The sequence below is a fragment of the Oncorhynchus tshawytscha genome, linkage group LG20, assembly GCF_018296145.1.
Source record: "Oncorhynchus tshawytscha isolate Ot180627B linkage group LG20, Otsh_v2.0, whole genome shotgun sequence".
Classification (NCBI taxonomy): domain Eukaryota; kingdom Metazoa; phylum Chordata; class Actinopteri; order Salmoniformes; family Salmonidae; genus Oncorhynchus; species Oncorhynchus tshawytscha.
In genome coordinates this window covers 49,244,718-49,264,754 of record NC_056448.1, presented here as the reverse complement: position 1 = coordinate 49,264,754, position 20,037 = coordinate 49,244,718, and the positions used below count along the sequence as shown (strand labels likewise).

At 43.0% G+C, this 20,037-nt stretch overlaps 1 protein-coding gene across 4 annotated transcripts in view; it reads left to right on the top strand.

Moving 5' to 3' along the window:
• Positions 1-8,557: 8,557 nt before the first annotated feature.
• The window catches only part of LOC112236778 (polypyrimidine tract-binding protein 3), a 116,117-nt gene continuing 104,637 nt past the window's right edge, over positions 8,558-20,037 (top strand). For 2 of the 4 annotated variants that reach the window (XM_042302780.1, XM_042302779.1), the window contains exon 1: positions 9,212-9,436. Coding sequence is in view for 1 of the 4 variants with exons in the window: in XM_042302781.1 (XP_042158715.1) it covers positions 9,433-9,436 (4 nt within the window). In the remaining 3 variants the exon portion in view is untranslated. Of the gene's footprint in view, positions 8,580-9,210; positions 9,437-20,037 lie in introns of those variants that run through there. The other 2 variants (XM_042302775.1, XM_042302781.1) reach the window with 2 other exon arrangements.

Below are 20,037 nucleotides of genomic sequence, written 5' to 3'. Positions count from 1 at the left end.
AACTGACTTGCCTAGTTAAATAAAGGTTCAATAAAACATTTTTTTTTAAATGACCCACCCTAATTCATCAAGCCTACATTACCCATCCATAAGTAATCAAGCCTCCATTACCCCCTCGCCCCATAATTAATCAAGCCACCATTACCCCTTCGTCCCATAATTCATCAAGCCTCCATTACCCCCTCTCCCCATAATTCATCAAGCCTCCATTACACCCTCACCCCATAATTCATCAAGCCTCCATTACCCCCTCGCCCCATAATTCATCAAGCCTCCATTACCCCCTCGCCCCATAATTAATCAAGCCTCCATTACCCCCTCATCCCATAATTCATCAAGCCTCCATTACCCCCTCGCCCCATAATTCATCAAGCCTCCATTACCCCCTCGCCCCATAATTCATCAAGCCTCCATTACCCTCTCGCCCCATAATTCATCAAGCCTCCATTACCCCCTCGCCCCATAATTCATCAAGCCTCCATTACCCCCTCGCCCCATAATTCATCAAGCCTCCATTACACCCTCGCCCCATAATTCATCAAGCCTCCATTACACCCTCGCCCCATAATTCATCAAGCCTCCATTACACCCTCGCCCCATAATTCATCAAGCCTCCATTACACCCTCGCCCCATAATTCATCAAGCCTCCATTACCCACCCCTAAATCGTCAGTTCCTCTGTGGGTCCTGCTTTTTGTTTCACATCTGCTCTATAAGGACTCATATAGAATAGACTCATATAAGGACTCAAATATAATAGACAACACCTGCCCTATAAGGACTCACATAGAATAGACAACACCTGTTCCATAAGAACTCATATAGAATAGACAACACCTGCTCTATAAGGACTCATATAGAATAGACAACACCTGGTCCATAAGGACACCTGGTCTATGAGGACTCATATAGAATAGACAACACCTGCTCCATAAGGACTCATATAGAATACACAACACCTGCTCTATAAGGACTAATATAGAATAGACAACACCTGCTCTATAAGGACTCATATAGAAAAGACAACACCTGCTCTATAAGGACTCATATAGAATAGACAACACCTGCTCCATAAGGACTCATATAGAATAGACAACACCTGCTCTATAAGGACTAATATAGAATAGACAACACCTGCTCTATAAGGACTCATATAGAATAGACAACACCTGCTCTATAAGGACTAATATAGAATAGACAACACCTGCTCTATAAGGACTCATATAGAATAGACAACACCTGCTCCATAAGGACTCATATAGAATAGACAACACCTGCTCTATAAGGACTCATATAGAATAGACAACACCTGGTCCATAAGGACACCTGCTCCATAAGGACTCATATATAATAGACAACACCTGCTCTATAAGGACTCATATAGAATAGACAACACCTGCTCTATAAGGACTCATATAGAATAGACAACACCTGCTCCATAAGGACTCACATAGAATAGACAACACCTGGTCCATAAGGACACCTGGTCTATAAGGACTCACATAGAATAGACAACACCTGCTCTATAAGGACCCATATAGAATAGACAACACCTGCTCCATAAGGACTCATATAGAATAGACAACACCTGGTCCATAAGGACTCATACAGTGGGGGAAAAAAGAATTTAGTCAGCCACCAATTGTGCAAGTTCTCCTACTTAAAAAGATGAGAGAGGCCTGTAATTTTCATCATAGGTACACTTCAACTATGACAGACAAAATTAGTAGAAAAAATCCAGAAAATCACATTATAGGATTTCTAATGAATTTATTTGCAAATTATGGTGGAAAATAAGTATTTGGTCACTAACAAAAGTTTATCTCAATACTTTGTTATATACCCTTTGTTGGCAATGACAGAGGTCAAACATTTTCTGTAAGTCTTCACAAGGTTTTCACACACTGTTGCTGGTATTTTGGCCCATTCCTCCATGCAGATCTCCTCTAGAGCAGTGATGTTTTGGGGCTGTTGCTGGGCAACACAGACTTTCTCCCTCCAAAGATTTTCTATGGGGTGGAGATCTGGAGACTGGCTAGGCCATTCCAGGACCTTGAAATTCTTCTTACGAAGCCACTCCTTTGTTGCCCGGGCGGTGTGTTTGGGATCATTGTCATGCTGAAAGACCCAGCCACGTTTCATCTTCAATGCCCTTGCTGATGGAAGGAGGTTTTCACTCAAAATCTCACGATACATGGCCCCATTCATTCTTTCCAGTCGTCCTGGTCCCTTTGCAGAAAAACAGCCCCAAAGCATGATGTTTCCACCCCCATGCTTCACAGTAGGTATGGTGTTCTTTGGATGCAACTCAGCATTCTTTGTCCTCCAAACACGACGAGTTGAGTTTTTACCAAAAAGTTATATTTTGGTTTCATCTGACCATATGACATTCTCCCAATCTTCTTCTGGATCATCCAAATGCTCTCTAGCAAACTGCACTGCAGGATTTGAGTCCCTGGCAGTGTAGTGTGTTACTGATGGTAGGCTTTGTTACTTTGTTACATGTGGTTCTGGGATTTTTGCTCACCGTTCTTGTGATCATTTTGACCCCACGGGGTGAGATCCCATTTCCTAATAATTGCTCCCACAGTTGATTTATTCAAACCAACCTGCTTACCTATTGCAGATTCAGTCTTCCCAGCCTGGTGCAGGTCTACAATTTTGTTTCTGGTGTCCTTTGACTGCTCTTTGGTCTTGGCCATAGTGGAGTTTGGAGTGTGACTGTTTGAGGTTGTGGACAGGTGTCTTTTATACTGATAACAAGTTCAAACAGGTGCCATTAATACAGGTAACAAGTGGAGGACAGAGGAGCCTCTTAAAGAAGAAGTTACAGGTCTGTGAGAGCCAGAAATCTTGCTTGTTTGTAGGTGACCAAATACTTATTTTCCACCATAATTTGCAAATAAATTCATAAAAAATCCTACAATGTGATTTTCTGGATTTATTTTTCTCATTTTGTCTGTTATAGTTGAAGTGTACCTATGATGAACATTACAGGCCTCTCTCATCTTTTTAAGTGGGAGAACTTGCACAGTTGGTGGCTGACTAAATACTTTTTTGCCCCACTGTATAGAATAGAGAACCATTTGTACAAACTGTCTGTTTTTCCCCATCAGCCCCAAACACAACTAAAGATGTAATCATAATGATTACAGAAGAACCTCCATCTCGGGTGAAGAGGAAGAATCACTTTCCTTAGATGTTTCCATAAAGGAAAGACAAATGCCTTTATTAAATGGTCCACATGGACCACAGCGGGTTTGTTAAAACATTCTTTTTCTCGAATAACCTTCGTCGACTATTACATATGTTAAATGTTTCCTCAGAAGCTGCTTGGACCGTTTTCTCTCTCGATACAGAAACATCTTTTGATAGACTAGAACGGTCATAATTCCGGTCTGTCTTGGAACACATGGGAAATGGCTACAACCTCAGTAACATGATTAAAATCCTATACGCCAATTCCTCAGCCATAGTTTTAACAGGTAATATCTGCTCTGCTCCGTTCAGAATCAATAGAAGCAGCAGACAAGGTGATCCAAAGTTCTCTGTTATTTGTATTGTCCGTGAAAGGCCCAGTTATACCTGGTTCAAATAATGGTTCATAAAAACTACTTCAAGGAGGGCGCTATAAAAATCAGAGTTATTTACCAAAGGATGTTGATTTTGTTTTTCCACTCTCAAAATTACAATGGTTCATAGAGAAATAACGAAAATTAATGTTCTGAGTCCATGTCAATGCTTAAATCACATCTGAATTTAATTGCTCGGGAGAAAACAACAAAAAAACAACAACAAGTGTTTAAACAAATCAAAATATATTTTATATTTGTTTATTTGAGATTTTTCAAAGTAGCCACACTTTTCATTGATGACAGCTATGCACAATCTTGGCTACTTTGAAGAATCTAAAATATATTTTGATTTGTTTAACACTTTTTTGGTTACTACATGATTCCATAATAAAGAAATAAAGAAAAACCCTTGAATGAGTAGGTTTGTCCAAATTTCTGACTTGTATTTTACTTCTGCCAGGTAAGCCTACTTTGTAGTTAACATCTAATTGAGAAGGTTTTGTGGAAAGTATTTCTGTCAACACACAAGATGGTTATCACAACAACTGGCTACACAAAACGAGCACACCCAAACACATTAAAGATCATAGATCAATTCATCTTATATCTCAAGTTATAAAATTAGCCTAACAAAATCAGCCCTACTGCCTATCAAGACCCCGATGGAGGACTCCATCTCTACTTACGGAATCCCAAACATTTCCATTTTAAATAGATTTCCTTCCTTACACAAAAAACAGTCAGAAACTAACAGAACGCTCAACTCAATTCAAAACTGCTATGTTAATGTAATTGATCCTGGATGAAGTTAACAAATTTACAAAGAGGGACAGACGTGGGAGGACAATCTGTACCAAACGTTAAATTGTATTCTGTCTGCGGCTAGGGAACCCTGGCCTGTTCACTAGATGTGCTACCTTGTCCCGGACCTGCTGTTTTCAAATCTCTCTGTCACTACCACACCTGCTGTCTCGACCTCTGAATGCTCGGCTATGAAAAGCCAACTGACATTTACACCTGAGATACTGATCTGTTGCCTCGACAACTACTGTGATTATTATTCGACCCTGCTGGTCATCTATGAACATCTTGAAGAACGATCTGGCCTTAATGGCCATGTACTCTTATGATCTCCACCTGGCACAACCAGAAGAGGACAGGCCAACTCTCAGAGTCGGGTTCCTCTCTAAGCTATGACAACATTGCCACCGTCCCTGGCAGCTTTGAGTGCGATAGCTTTCCCTATTCCACGACTTGCTCCTGTGATGAACAGGGTTTGTCCTGCCAGCTTCCTGTAAGTCAACCACAGTAAAGAATGGGTTGAACTGTAGGATAGGCTAGTTCAGAACTGTTGCTGACACTATGGAACATCCAACCTGATCTCATAGTTTTACGTCCGGGATTTAATGTAATTGGATGAACGTATGGATGTTCCGCAGGCAGAACAGTTGAAACTGGAGACAGCCAGGAGTCATCAGGCTAGGCAAATCCTGAGGCATGGTCCTAGGACTCAGGTCTTCCGCGAGGGAAGGGAGAGAGGGAGAGAGAATTTGAGGGAGCATACTTCAATTCACACAGGACAGTAGATAAGACAGGATAATTACACCAGATAACAGACTGACCCTAGCCACCCGGCACATAGACTATTGCAGCATAAATACTGGAGGCTGAGACAGGTGGAGGTTCGGGGACACTGTCGGGGACACTGTGGACCTGTCTGTTGATACCCCCGGACAGGGTTGATACCCCCAGGCAGGATATAACCCCACCCACTTTGCCAAAGCACAGCCCCCACACCACTACAGGAATATCAACAAACCACCAACTTACTACCCTGAGACCAGGCTGAGTATAGTCCCCACACCACTAGAGGGATATCAACAGACCACTGTCGTGTCTTTGGCTATGCTGGATTAATTGCTATGACATGCTATTCTACAAAATAATTTCTCTGTAATTAATATCACCTGATTGAGCTAATCAGGTAAATGGAATTAACTAGAGAGTCGGGCACCACAAAATAATATTTAAGGAGCTGTTATCTTCCGAATAAACTCTTAAAGATATAGTAATATTTTACATCAATAGCAGTCAATATCAATCGTCATCTTACTTCAGTCTCATAATCTGAAAGTTGTAAATTCTTGGTTATCTGCAAGAACCCTGGCTAACAATTTGAATCAGCAATACAAAATTGGGTTTAATTGTTTATTTACTAAATACCTAACCAATCACCCAGAACTACATATACAAAGAATTAATTATACCTGGATAATTCTTCACATCATAAAGGAGAACGTCCCTAGCGGCGGAACAGATATGACAGCTTGTTACATAAAGAAAAGGGGCTGGGTTTGAGTGAAAGAGCGGGAAGACTGAGGAACAAAGGCGAAGCTGTGCTATCGTAAATACAGTATCTTATGCATTCTAAATTACCACCCATTTGGAAAAGGAAAATGCAATAAATATTTACTCTGAGCTGCGCTTCAGCAGGTTGGTGGTAGATGGAAGACATTGTTGCCAAACCGAGTCCTCTGTCCTTTGAAGAATGTTTCTGGTGGTCACTTGGATAAGTTGTAGTAACGTCGTTGTGTGGTAGATGGGATACTCTGTCTATTCCTAACCTGCGTTTGCAGCTGCAGTCGCAAACTCAACAGCTAGGAGGTATCATTTCTGTTGTGAATAAGAGTTCAAAGTTCATACCATTCGCAACCAAAACTCATGCTGATGTTGGCTTCATTCTGTAGTTTTATCTGAACCATTCTGACATAGGATCGTCATCCTACCTCATTGGAACAGGAAGTTCTATTGTCGTCAAGGCTTTATATAGGAAGGGAGAAAAGGGTATGTTTGAAAAGTTTTATAGCCCTTGTCCCTTCACAGGGGAGGGCCACTGAGTGAGCAGCCCTAACTTATGAAAACCCACATCTCACATTTTAGAAGCTAAAATCACATTTCATCCCGTCACAAATCATTTCATATTCAAACATTTAAATTGAACAACAATTCCATGTGAATCCGATAACTCTGATGTGTAGACTTTCCACTGTAGAGTTTGTGTCATCTTATCATTGATGAGAATGTCTCAGGTGACAACTGAACTGACATCATATTCATTAAGTACCACTGCATATGTTCAATTGGTCGGATTACCAGAATGTAGTTCATTCCCCCCCACATTCTGACGTTCCCAGAATCTCTATGTTAACCAAGGGTTTTGCAAATGTAACCTTAGTAGGGTAGAGAGAGGAAAAAGGGTGGAGGAGGTATTTATGACTGTCATAAACCACCCCCCCAGGACAACGTCATGACACCACCAACTTACTACCCTGAGACCAGGCTGAGGATAATCCCCACACCACTAGGGGGATATCAACAGACCACCAACTTACTACCCTGAGACAAGGCTGAGTATAGCCCACGAAGATCTCCTCTACCGCACGTTGGGGGCACCAACCTGGACAGGAAGATCACGTTAGTGACTCAACCCTCTCAAGTGACGCACCCCTCCTAGGGACGGCATGGAAGAGCACCAGTAAGCCAGTGACTCAGCCCCCATAATAGGGTGAGAGGCAGAGAATCCCAGTGGAGAGAGGGGAACCGGCCAGGCAGAGACGGCAAGGGCGGTATGACCCACTGAAGAGATGAGTCTTCAGTAATGACTTAAGGTCGAGACAGAGTCTGAGTCTCTCACATGGATAGGCAGACCATTTCATAAAAATTGAGCTCTATAGGAGAAAGCCCTGCCTCCATCTGTTTGCTTCGAAATTCTAGGGACAATTAGAACACCTGCGTCTTGTGACTGTAGCGTACGTGTAAGTATGTTCGGCAAGACCAAATCGGAGACGTCCTTGGGTAGGTAGAGGGAGTCTGGAAGGGCATCTAGGAATCTTTGGGTTGTCTGAGAATTTATAGCATGGCTTTTGATGATCCTTGGTTGAGGTCTGAGCAGATTATTTGTTGCGATTGCAAACGTAATAAAATGGTGGTCCGATAGTCCAGGATTATGAGGAAAAACATTTATTCCACAGGACAAAACTAGATTCAGGGTATGACTGTGGCAGTGAGTAGGTCCGGAGACATATTGGACAAAACCCACTGAGTCGATGATGGCTCTGAAAGCCTTTTGGAGTGGGTCTGTGGACTTTTCCATGTGAATATTAAAGTCACCAAAGATTAGAATATTCTCTGCCATGACTACAAGGTCCAATAGGAATTCAGGGAACTCAGTGAGGAACGCTGTATATGGCCCAGGAAGCCTGTAAACATTAGCTATAAAAAGTGATTGAGCAGGCTGCATAGATTTCATGACTAGAAACTCAAAGGACAAAAACACAGTCATTTCATTTTTTGTAAATTGAAATTTGCTGTCGTAAATTCTGTCGTAAATGTTAGGTTTAGGGGTTTGGGAAAACAGGATTTTGAATGGGAATCCTTTAGGCTACATTAGGATTAATCAATATATTTTTCACAGCTGCAGTCCTCTGATGTCAATGAATATCAAACGCATTACTCTTGACCATGTGATGTGGGAACACACACACACCACACCACACCACAACACGCACGCACGCACGCACGCACGCACGCACACACACACACACACACACACACACACACACACACACACACACACACACACACACACACACACACACACACACACACACACACACACACACACACACACACACACACACACACACACACACACACACACACACACACACACAGGGTGAGAGAAAGAAAGAGAGTGACATAGGGGGCAGTATAATGTTAGGAACTATAGTTTTCCCTTGTATTTGAGTAATGTTTTAATTGCATAGCCTGTGTATACAATACTTCAGTCTTTCTAGTCTGACTGGTGCAACTAGTTTGTACATGCTGCAGTCTCAGGATGCTTTGGTAAGCTGTGTGCTCACTGGGCTGCATAGAACCATGATGAAACAACCATTGACAGTGCAGGAAACAAGGAATGGCAGACATGATGTAGGCCCAAATGTAGTAAGTGTGTGTGTGCGTGTTGTGGTGTGTGTTGTGTGTGTGTGTGTGTGTGTGGGAGGGGGGCATTAGTAAAACAAAAACAAGGACAATTCACCGGTCCTCACAAGGAAAAAGGCTGTTTTAGGTTTAGGGTTACAATTAAAGTTATGTTTGGGTTTAAGTTTAGGGAAAATAGGATTTTGAATGGGACTAAATTGTTTGGTCCCACAATGATAGTAAAATAAACATGTTTCTGTTAATTATTCCTTAAAACTGTATTTGATAATGAATTTCTTTAAGTGCTATTATTTCGTGGTGACTCTCATGGGTAAATTAGTGTGGCCAATTAATTAAAGTGAGTCTTGGATCAGTGTGATCCATTAACTTAATTAATTAATACCTGCCATTGAACAAGATTATTCCTGTTCAACTAACTGCTAGTCTGCAGCAGAGTCCACTCTGTCCCTAGATGAGATCTCAGTCTTTATCGCTGACATGGCGGGACAGACATATTCTATCCTAATTTCTATCCAAACTGTGTGCGCGGTGATGGCGCGCTAAGGCGCAGAATGGTGTACATGTATGTGCGTTCGTTGTTGGAAGTGACAAAGGTGTGTGTGTCTATGTTGGAGCTGCCTGAGAGGAGAGGCCATTTTGTACAGCGAGGCAGGCAGGCAGGCAAGGCGTCTGTACATGTCTGTCTGTGTATTTTCACGTCAGTTTAACAGGAAGCGTGCCATTGTGCGTATGAGAGCGAACATTTCAGTGTTGGAGGGGCGCGAGCTAGTTGAGCAGTAGTAACAACACCCAAACCGATTTCTTCACTTTCCTGAGCGTTCACTGTCCTTTCTACACTGTTTCCTCTGTGCAATGGATGGGTATGTTGCTTTTTTCTTTACAGTAATTGCCCGTTACACAAAAGCATGTAACATTTTTGCAGGAAACCTCGCACTGTTTAATGTGTAGTGGAATTATAGTCACGGATAGAAAATGTAGAGATTTGCACGCAGGGGGAGGGGGGACAAACAAGCCCCCTCGCAGCCTAAACCTAACCTTCTTTTAAGTGTTCACATAGATTTATTGGTCATATTCTATTCAATGAAGGACTTCACGTCACTGAAAAAAAACTATAGATTAGAGAGGTCATCATATTTCTGTGTCTATGCGCATGGACGTTTGCTGGTTCATTATCTAGAGTTGACTTAATAAAGTCATAGAAAATAGCCCGTTTTCCTTCAATTGTTGAGCTAGTTGCCTACGCTTTTTCTATTGTCCCTATTCTCGCATGATATGTGTCATTACTGTAAGTAATACAGTATCGCCACACATGGACAGTAAAAGTAACAAATCAAGACATTGATTAAGATATGCTGCCATTTTAAGATATGCAAGGGGCGTTTCTTTCTTCGCGAAAACAACAGAGGCTCTTGATACATAGACTACCTAAAGCATCATTTAGAGAATATGTACAACTAGTTACAACAGAATAGTCTTCAAGTAAAATGGTGTAATTTAAGCATAGATATACATGACATCAGAGCTGTTTAAACAACGGAATATGAGCTATTCTAAATCATTGTTTACTACTCGTGTGCGTGGGAAAATAACGGCATGTGGGCGGGGGGCTGGTCGATAGATTTATAAAATCTTCATCCTACAACATTTCTCTACAACATTTTCAGACAATTATTTTCAGATACATATGCTCCATATGCTCCATTATCCAACAGGTGTATCGGCGTGGGGCTGCACACATTAACACAGATATACATGTTATAACTTAGTAATAACATGTAATAAAACCGTCATAACCTATGACGCGTTTTTTTGTATCCTATTTTTGCCTATAAACTAACTTGCAATTGGTGTCCATAATTGTGCAGTTTGGTTCGCCAATTTGTAGCATTTCTATCTATGCCACCTCTCAACTTCGAATGATCTGCCACGCTGTCTGCCTTGCCTTCTCTTCCCGAAACAAAAGACTGTCGCTTAACTGTTGACCGCTCGGTCCTCTCTCCATTTCTTATTCATGTAACAAATACAATGCAACAATGTAAAGACGTGGAAGTGGATCATCAGTCAAATCACTTACACGAGTTAGTTAGTTGGGGTCTCGTGTAGGATATGGATATACAAGTAGCGTTAAATGTAGTGGATGGTTCCAATGTGCAGTGATGTGTTGTGAGCTTCTCCAATGGGAGTTTCCGTGATTGTACATCACACATCTCTACGGCAACTATCAGTGATAAGGCAGGCTATTGTTTTGGCGTGTGAGCTGTTTGCCACATCATCCCGTATTGATGTGAACCAAACACAACAGCTGTCTTATTGTTGATGAATGCGTGTCATCATAACACCAACCAGGTTTCCATCGAACCTTTTTATACAGTAAAGTAGGTCTACATGTCGAAACTTTTTATGCAGTAAAGTAGGTCTACATGTCGGATAAAACATGTCACGACAGGCCTGATGGAAACAGAACATTTTGTCGGTAAACTTTTAACATTTTGAAAAAACGAAATACGATAGACAAGGTGGGATCTTTTTGTGTTGGTAAAGTCAATTATGCAAGAAATGTCGATGGGAACGTTTTTAGTACGCGAATGTTGATATAATAACCAACATAGGACATATTGTGTGGTCCTCCCACTCAGACTCCTCGGAAAGCATGCAGTTTATTAGGCTACAGATGAAATAAGTTGTGAACTTCACAGGGTGGTGAAAGTGCAAGATGATGAGCTTGTTGCTGCTTTCCAATAAATATCGAGGGTCTTATTCTGGTGACATGATCATCGATGCTTGACTGCCTGTTTGACAAATTAAAATATATTTTTTGGTCTTTTATCTCACCATGTATATGGTTGGTTAGAGGGAACATGCAAAGGCACACTCACTATATAACTACCTCTTTTTGGTGAGAAAACAATCAGTAGATTTGAAAATGCGATGGAAACCCATTTAACTTGTATTTTTTGTTCAGTTCATGGGAATTTTACCTCAACATTTATATACAGTTGAAGTCGGAAGTTTACATACACCTTAGCCAAATAAATGTAAATTCATTTTTTCACAATTCCTGACATTTTAATCCTAGTATAAATTCCCTGTCTTAGGTTAGTTAGGATCACCACTTTATTTTAAGAATGTGACATGTCAGAATAATAGTAGAGAGAATGATTTATTTCAGCTTTTATTTCTTTCATCACATTCCCAGTGGGTCAGAAGTTTACATACACTCAATTTGTATTTGGTAGCATTGCATTTAAATTGTTTAACTTGGGTCAAACGTTTCGGGTAGCCTTCCACAAGCTTCCCACAATATGTTGGATGAATTTTGGCCCATTCCTCCAGACAGAGCTGGAGTAACTGAGTAAGGTTTGTTGGCCTCCTTGCTCACACATGCTTTTTCAGTTCTGCCCATGCATTTTCTATAGGATTGAGGTTAGGGCTTTGTGATGGCTACTCCAATACCTTGACTTTGTTGTCCTTAAGCCATTTTGCCACAACTTTGGAAGTATGCTTGGGGTCATTGTCCATTTGGAAGACCCATTTGCGACCAAGCTTTAACTTCCTGACTGATGTCTTGAGATGTTGCTTCAATATATCCACATAATTTTACTACCTCATGATGCCATCTATTTTGTGAAGTGCACCGGCCCCTCCTGCAGCAAAGCACCCCCACAACATGATGCTGCCACCCCCGTGTTTCACATTTGGGATGTGTTCTTCGGCTTGCAAGCCTCCCCCTTTTCCTCCAAACATAACGATGGTCATTATGGCCAAACAGTTCTATTTTTGTTTCATCAGACCAGAGGACATTTCTCCAAAAAGTACGATCTTTGTCCCCATGTGTAGTTGCAAACCGTAGTCTGTCTTTTTATGGCGGTTTTGGAGCAGTGGCTTCTTCCTTGCTCAGTGGCCTTTCAGGTTATGTTGATATAGGACTAGTTTTACTGTGGATATAGATACTTTTGTATCTGTTTCCTCCAGCATCGTCACAAGGTCCTTTGCTGTTGTTCTGGGATTGATTTGCACTTTTCGCACCAAAGTACATTCATCTCTAGGAGAAAGAACGCATCTCTTTCCTGAGCGGTATGACGGCTGCGTGGTCCCATGGTGTTTATACTTGGGTACTATTGTTTGTACAGATGAACGTGGTACATTCAGGCGTTTAGAAATTGTTCCCAAGGATGAACCAGACCTGTGGAGGCCTACAATTTTTTTCTGAGGTACATCCACAGGTACACCTCCTATTGACTCAAATGATGTCAATTAGCCTATCAGAAGCTTCTAAAACCATGACATAATTTTCTGGAATTTTCCAAGCTGTTTAAAGGCACAGTCAACTTAGTGTATGTAAACTTCTGACCCACTGGAATTGTGATACAGTGAATTATATGTGAAATAATCTGTCTGTAAACAATTGTTGGAAAAATTCCTTGTGTAATGCACCAAGTAGATGTCCTAACCGACTTGCCAAAACTATAGTTTGTTAACAAGACATTTGTGGTGTGGTTGAAAAACAAGTTTTAATGACTCCAACCTAAGTGTATATAAACTTCTGACTTCAACTGTATATATGTGCACAAGGCTACGTCATCCACAACAGGTCAATTTGATGGAAACTTGTGGGAAAATGCCCATATCGTTTTTATGTGGATTATAGAATATTCGCATGGTAATCTGTCACTAATTGTATGTAAACCTAGCTACAGTGATAACACATAAATGAATCAATACGTTTTTTATGACATGGGGAAATAGGCCTTAAGTGATATGCGTGTTTGCTGAACACACTGTCAATGGTGTGTACAAAGTACTAAATTGTCATACTTGAGTAAAAGTAAAAATACCTTAATAGAAAGTAGCTCAAGTAAAAAGGAATGTCACAGAGTAAAATACTACTTGAGTAAAAGTCTAAAATAATCTGGTTTTAAGCGTACTTATGTACAGTGGTGGAAAAAGTACTCAATTGTCATACTTGAGTAGAAGTAAATGCTGCACATACATCACATTCCTTGTATTAAGCGAACATGACGGCACCTTGTTTTGTTAATTTATGGACAGTCAGAGGCACGCTCCAACAATTGGACATCATTTACAAACGCAGTATTTGTGTACATACTTTCTTTAGCAATGTAGTGGAGTAAAAGTAAAAGTTGTCAAAAATATCAATTCTAAAGTACAGATGCAGACAAAAACGACTTAAGTAGTACTTTAAAATATTTTCTACCACTGTATTTGCACCAAATGTTGAGCCATGTATGAATGATGACACTAGTTTTTGTTCAGTTTCCTTTGTTATTTATTAAAACTGAAAACTCAACTCATACAGGGATTTTCAGTGTTTTAGTAATTAGGAATTATAAATGGTCTACTCTGTGTTTCCTTTACACAACCTACAGCAATGCTGATAATAATTAAGTAGTTGTCACTGTCCAATGGACCTGTTGCAATAGCAAGGTCTGTCCAATGGATCTGTTGCAATAGCAAGGTCTGTCCAATGGACCTGTTGCAATAGCACGGTCTGTCCAATGGACCTGTTGCAATAGCAAGGTCTGTCCAATGGACCTGTTGCAATAGCAAGGTCTGTCCAATGGACCTGTTGCAATAGCAAGGACTGTCCAATGGACCTGTTGCAATAGCAAGGTCTGTCCAATGGACCTGTTGCAATAGCAAGGTCTGTCCAATGGACCTGCTGCAATAGCAAGGACTGTCCAATGGACCTGTTGCAATAGAGCAGGTTTATTGCTATCAGGTATCGCTTTAGACAAACTGTTTTTATAGTCATTCACCCTACACACTAGACCCTACACACTAGACCCTACACACTAGTCTCTACACACTAGACCCTACACATTAGACATTAGACCCTACACACTAGTCCCTACACACTAGACCCTACACACTGGACCCTACACACTGGACCCTACACACTAGTCCCTACACACTAGACCCTACACACTAGTCCCTAGACACTAGACCCTACACACTAGTCTCTACACACTAGACCCTACACATTAGAACTACACACTAGTCCCTACACACTAGACCCTACACACTAGACCCTACACACTACTCCCTACACACTAGACCCTACACACTAGTCCCTACACACTAGTCCCTGCACACTAGACCCTACACACTAGACCCTACACACTACTCCCTACACACTAGACCCTACATTAGACTCTACACACTAGACCCTACACACTAGACCCTATACACTGGACCCTACACACTAGTCCCTACACACTAGACCCTACACACTAGTCCCTACACACTAGACCCTACACACTAGTCTCTACACACTAGTCTCTACACACTAGACCCTACACACTAGTCCCTACACACTAGACCCTACACACTAGACCCTACACACTACTCCCTACACACTAGACCCTACACACTAGTCCCTACACACTAGTCCCTACACACTAGACCCTACACACTAGACCCTACACACTAGTCCCTACACACTAGTCTCTACACACTAGACCCTACACATTAGACCCTACACACTACTCCCTACACACTAGACCCTATACACTGGACCCTACACACTAGACCTTATGAAACTAGACCCTACACACTAGTCCCTACACACTAGTCCCTACACACTAGTTCCTACACACTAGTCCCTACACACTAGTCCCTACACACTAGTTCCTACACACTAGTCCCTACACACTGGACCCTACACACTAGACCCTACACACTAGACCCTACACACTACTCCCTACACACTAGACCCTATACACTGGACCCTACACACTAGACCTTATGAAACTAGACCCTACACACTAGTCCCTACACACTAGACACTACACACTAGACCCTACACCCTACACACTAAACCCTACACAGTAGACCCTACACACTAGACCCTACACACTAGACCCTACACACTAAACCCTACACACTAGACCCTACACACTGGACCCTACACACTAGACCCTACACACTAGACCCTACACACTGGACCCTACACACTAGTCCTTACACACTAGACCCTACACACTAGACCCTACACACTAGACACTAGACCCTACACACTGGACCCTACACACTGGACTCTACACACTAGACCCTACACACTAGACCCTACACACTGGACCCTACACACTAGACCCTACACACTGGACCCTACACACTAGACCCTACACACTAGACCCTACACACTAGTCCTTACACACTAGACCCTACACACTAGACACTAGACCCTACACACTAGACCCTACACACTGGACCCTACACACTGGACTCTACACACTAGACCCTACACACTAGACCCTACACACTAGTCCCTACACACTAGACCCTACACACTAGACCCTACACACTAGACCCTACACACTAGTCCCTACACACTAGACCCTACACACTACTCCCTACACACTAGACCCTACACACTAGTCCCTACACACTAGACCCTACACACTAGACCCTACACACTAGTCCCTACACACTAGACCCTACACACTACTCCCTACACACTAGACCCTACACACTAGTCCCTACACACTAGTCCCTACACACTAGATCCTACACACTACTCCCTACACACTAGACCCTACACACTAGTCCCTACACACTAGACCCTACACACTAGTCCCTACACACTAGACCCTACACACTACTCCCTACACACTAGACCCTACACACTAGACCCTACACACTAGACCCTACACACTAGACCCTACACCCTACACACTAGACCCTACACACTACTCCCTACACACTAGACCCTACACACTAGACCCTACACACTAGTCCCTACACACTAGTCCCTACACACTAGACCCTACACACTACTCCCTACACACTAGACCCTACACACTAGATCCTACACACTAGACCCTACACACTAGACCCTACACCCTACACACTAGACCCTACACACTACTCCCTACACACTAGACCCTACACACTAGACCCTACACCCTACACACTAGACCCTACACACTACTCCCTACACACTAGACCCTACACACTAGACCCTACACCCTACACACTAGACCCTACACACTACTCCCTACAACCTAGACCCTACACACTAGACCCTACACCCTACACACTAGACCCTACACACTACTCCCTACACACTAGACCCTACACACTAGACCCTACACACTAGACCCTACACACTACACCCTACACACTACTCCCTACACACTAGACCCTACACACTACTCCCTACACACTAGACCCTACACACTACTCCCTACACACTAGACCCTACACACTAGTCCCTACACACTAGACCCTACACACTAGTCCCTACACACTAGACCCTACACACTACTCCCTACACACTAGACCTTACACACTAGACCCTACACACTAGACCCTACACCCTACACACTAGACCCTACACACTAGACCCTACACACTACTCCCTACACACTAGACCCTACACACTACTCCCTACACACTAGTCCCTACACACTAGTCCCTACACACTAGACCCTACACACTACTCCCTACACACTAGACCCTACACACTAGACCCTACACACTAGACCCTACACCCTACACACTAGACCCTACACACTAGACCCTACATCCTACACACTAGACCCTACACACTACTCCCTACACACTAGACCCTACACACTAGACCCTACACCCGACACACTGGACCCTACACACTAGACCCTACACACTAGACCCTACACACTACTCCCTACACACTAGACGCTACACACTAGACCCTACACACTAGACCCTACACACTAGACCCTACACACTAGACCATACACACTAGACCCTACACACTAGACCCTACACACTACTCCCTACACACTAGACCCTACACACTAGACCCTACACACTACTCCCTACACACTAGACCCTACACACTAGACCCTACACACTAGACCCTACACACTAGACCCTACACACTAGTCCCTACACACTAGACCCTACACACTACTCCCTACACACTAGACCCTACACACTAGACCCTACACACTAGTCCCTACACACTAGACCCTACACACTAGACCCTACACACTAGACCCTACACACTAGTCCCTACACACTAGTCCCTACACACTAGACCCTACACACTACTCCCTACACACTAGACCCTACACACTAGACCCTACACCCTACACACTAGACCCTACACACTACTCCCTACACACTAGACCCTACACCCTACACCCTACACCCTACACACTAGACCCTACACACTACTCCCTACACACTAGACCCTACACACTAGACCCTACACACTACTCCCTACACACTAGACCCTACACACTAGTCCCTACACACTAGACCCTACACACTACTCCCTACACACTAGACCCTACACACTACTCCCTACACACTAGACACTACTCCCTACACACTAGACCCTACACACTAGACCCTACACACTACACCCTACACACTAGTCCCTACACACTAGTCCCTACACACTAGTCCCTACACACTAGACCCTACACACTACTCCCTACACACTACTCCCTACACACTAGTCCCTACACACTAGACCCTACACACTAGTCCCTACACACTAGACCCTACACACTACTCCCTACACACTAGACCCTACACACTAGACCCTACACACTAGACCCTACACCCTACACACTAGACCCTACACACTAGACCCTACACACTACTCCCTACACACTAGACCCTACACACTAGACCCTACACACTAGACCCTACACCCTACACACTAGACCCTACACACTAGACCCTACACACTACTCCCTACACACTAGACCCTACACACTAGACCCTACACACTAGACCCTACACACTACTCCCTACACACTAGACCCTACACACTAGACCCTACACACTACTCCCTACACACTAGACCCTACACACTAGACCATACACACTAGACCCTACACACTAGACCCTACACACTACTCCCTACACACTAGACCCTACACACTACTCCCTACACACTACTCCCTACACACTAGACCCTACACACTACTCCCTACACACTAGACCCTACACACTAGACCCTACACACTAGACCCTACACACTAGTCCCTACACACTAGACCCTACACACTAGACCCTACACACTAGACCCTACACACTACTCCCTACACACTAGACCCTACACACTACTCCCTACACACTAGACCCTACACACTAGACCCTACACACTAGACCCTACACACTAGACCCTACACACTAGTCCCTACACACTAGACCCTACACACTAGACCCTACACACTAGACCCTACACACTAGACCCTACACACTAGACCCTACACACTAGACCCTACACACTACTCCCTACACACTAGTCCCTACACACTGGACCCTACACACTAGACATGTTATATTAATGTATTATTATTATTATAATATTAATGTATTATTATTATTATAATATTAATGTAATGTATTTTATTCTCTGTTTGGAGAACAATGTACAAATCCCCAAATTGAGGTCATTATTCTGAATGTCGTGTCCAACATAAACTTGATCTAAAATGCTATACAACACCATGTGATGTGGATGTCAAATATACTAACTCTCTCCACTTAAACTTGTAAGACTAGCTACCTTCTTTGTAGCCGTTGTACAGTATTTTCTTATAGCATCATCAACACCTGCCTTTCTTTCCTGGGATGGTGAGAAGATATGCAGTGGTGATTGGAACAGCGTCTTTAAATTCAGAACTGTTGGCTGAAGACGGAATTAGAATAAACACAAATGTAACATCCGGTTTCCTTGGTTCTGTCCGTGGAGTGAACCTGCTCTATGTGTGTTTTGCAGTATGTTAAATGCATATAAACTCAGCAACAAAAAAAGAAACATCCTCTCTCTGTCAACTGCGTTTATTTTCAGCAAACTTATTAACATGTGTAAATATTTGTATGAACATAACAAGATTCAACAACTGAGACATAAACTGAACAAGTTCCACAGACATGTGACTAACAGAAGTGGAATAATGTGTCCCTGAACAAAGGGGGGGGTCAAAATCAAAAGTAACAGTCAGTATCTGGTGTGGCCACCAGCTGCATTTAGTACTGCAGTGCATCTCCTCCTCATGGACTGCACCAGAATTGCCAGTTCTTGCAGTGAGATGTTACCCTACTCTTCCACCAAGGCACCTGCAAGTTCCCGGACATTTCTGAGGGGAATGGCCCTAGCCCTCACCCTCCGATCCAACAGGTCCCAGACGTGCTCAATGGGACTGAGATCCGGGCTCTTCACTGGCCATGGCAGAACACTGACATTCATGTATTGCAGGTAATCACACACAGAACGATCAGTATGGCTGGTGGCATTGTCATGCTGGAGGATCATGTCAGGATGAGTCTGCAGGAAGGGTACCACATGAGGGAGGAGGATGTCTTCCCTGTAATGCACACCGTTGAGATTTCCTGCAATGACAAGTTCAGTCCGATGATGCTGTGGACACACCGCCCCAGACCATGACGGACCCTCCACCTCCAAATCGACCCCGCTCCAGAGTACAGGCCTCAA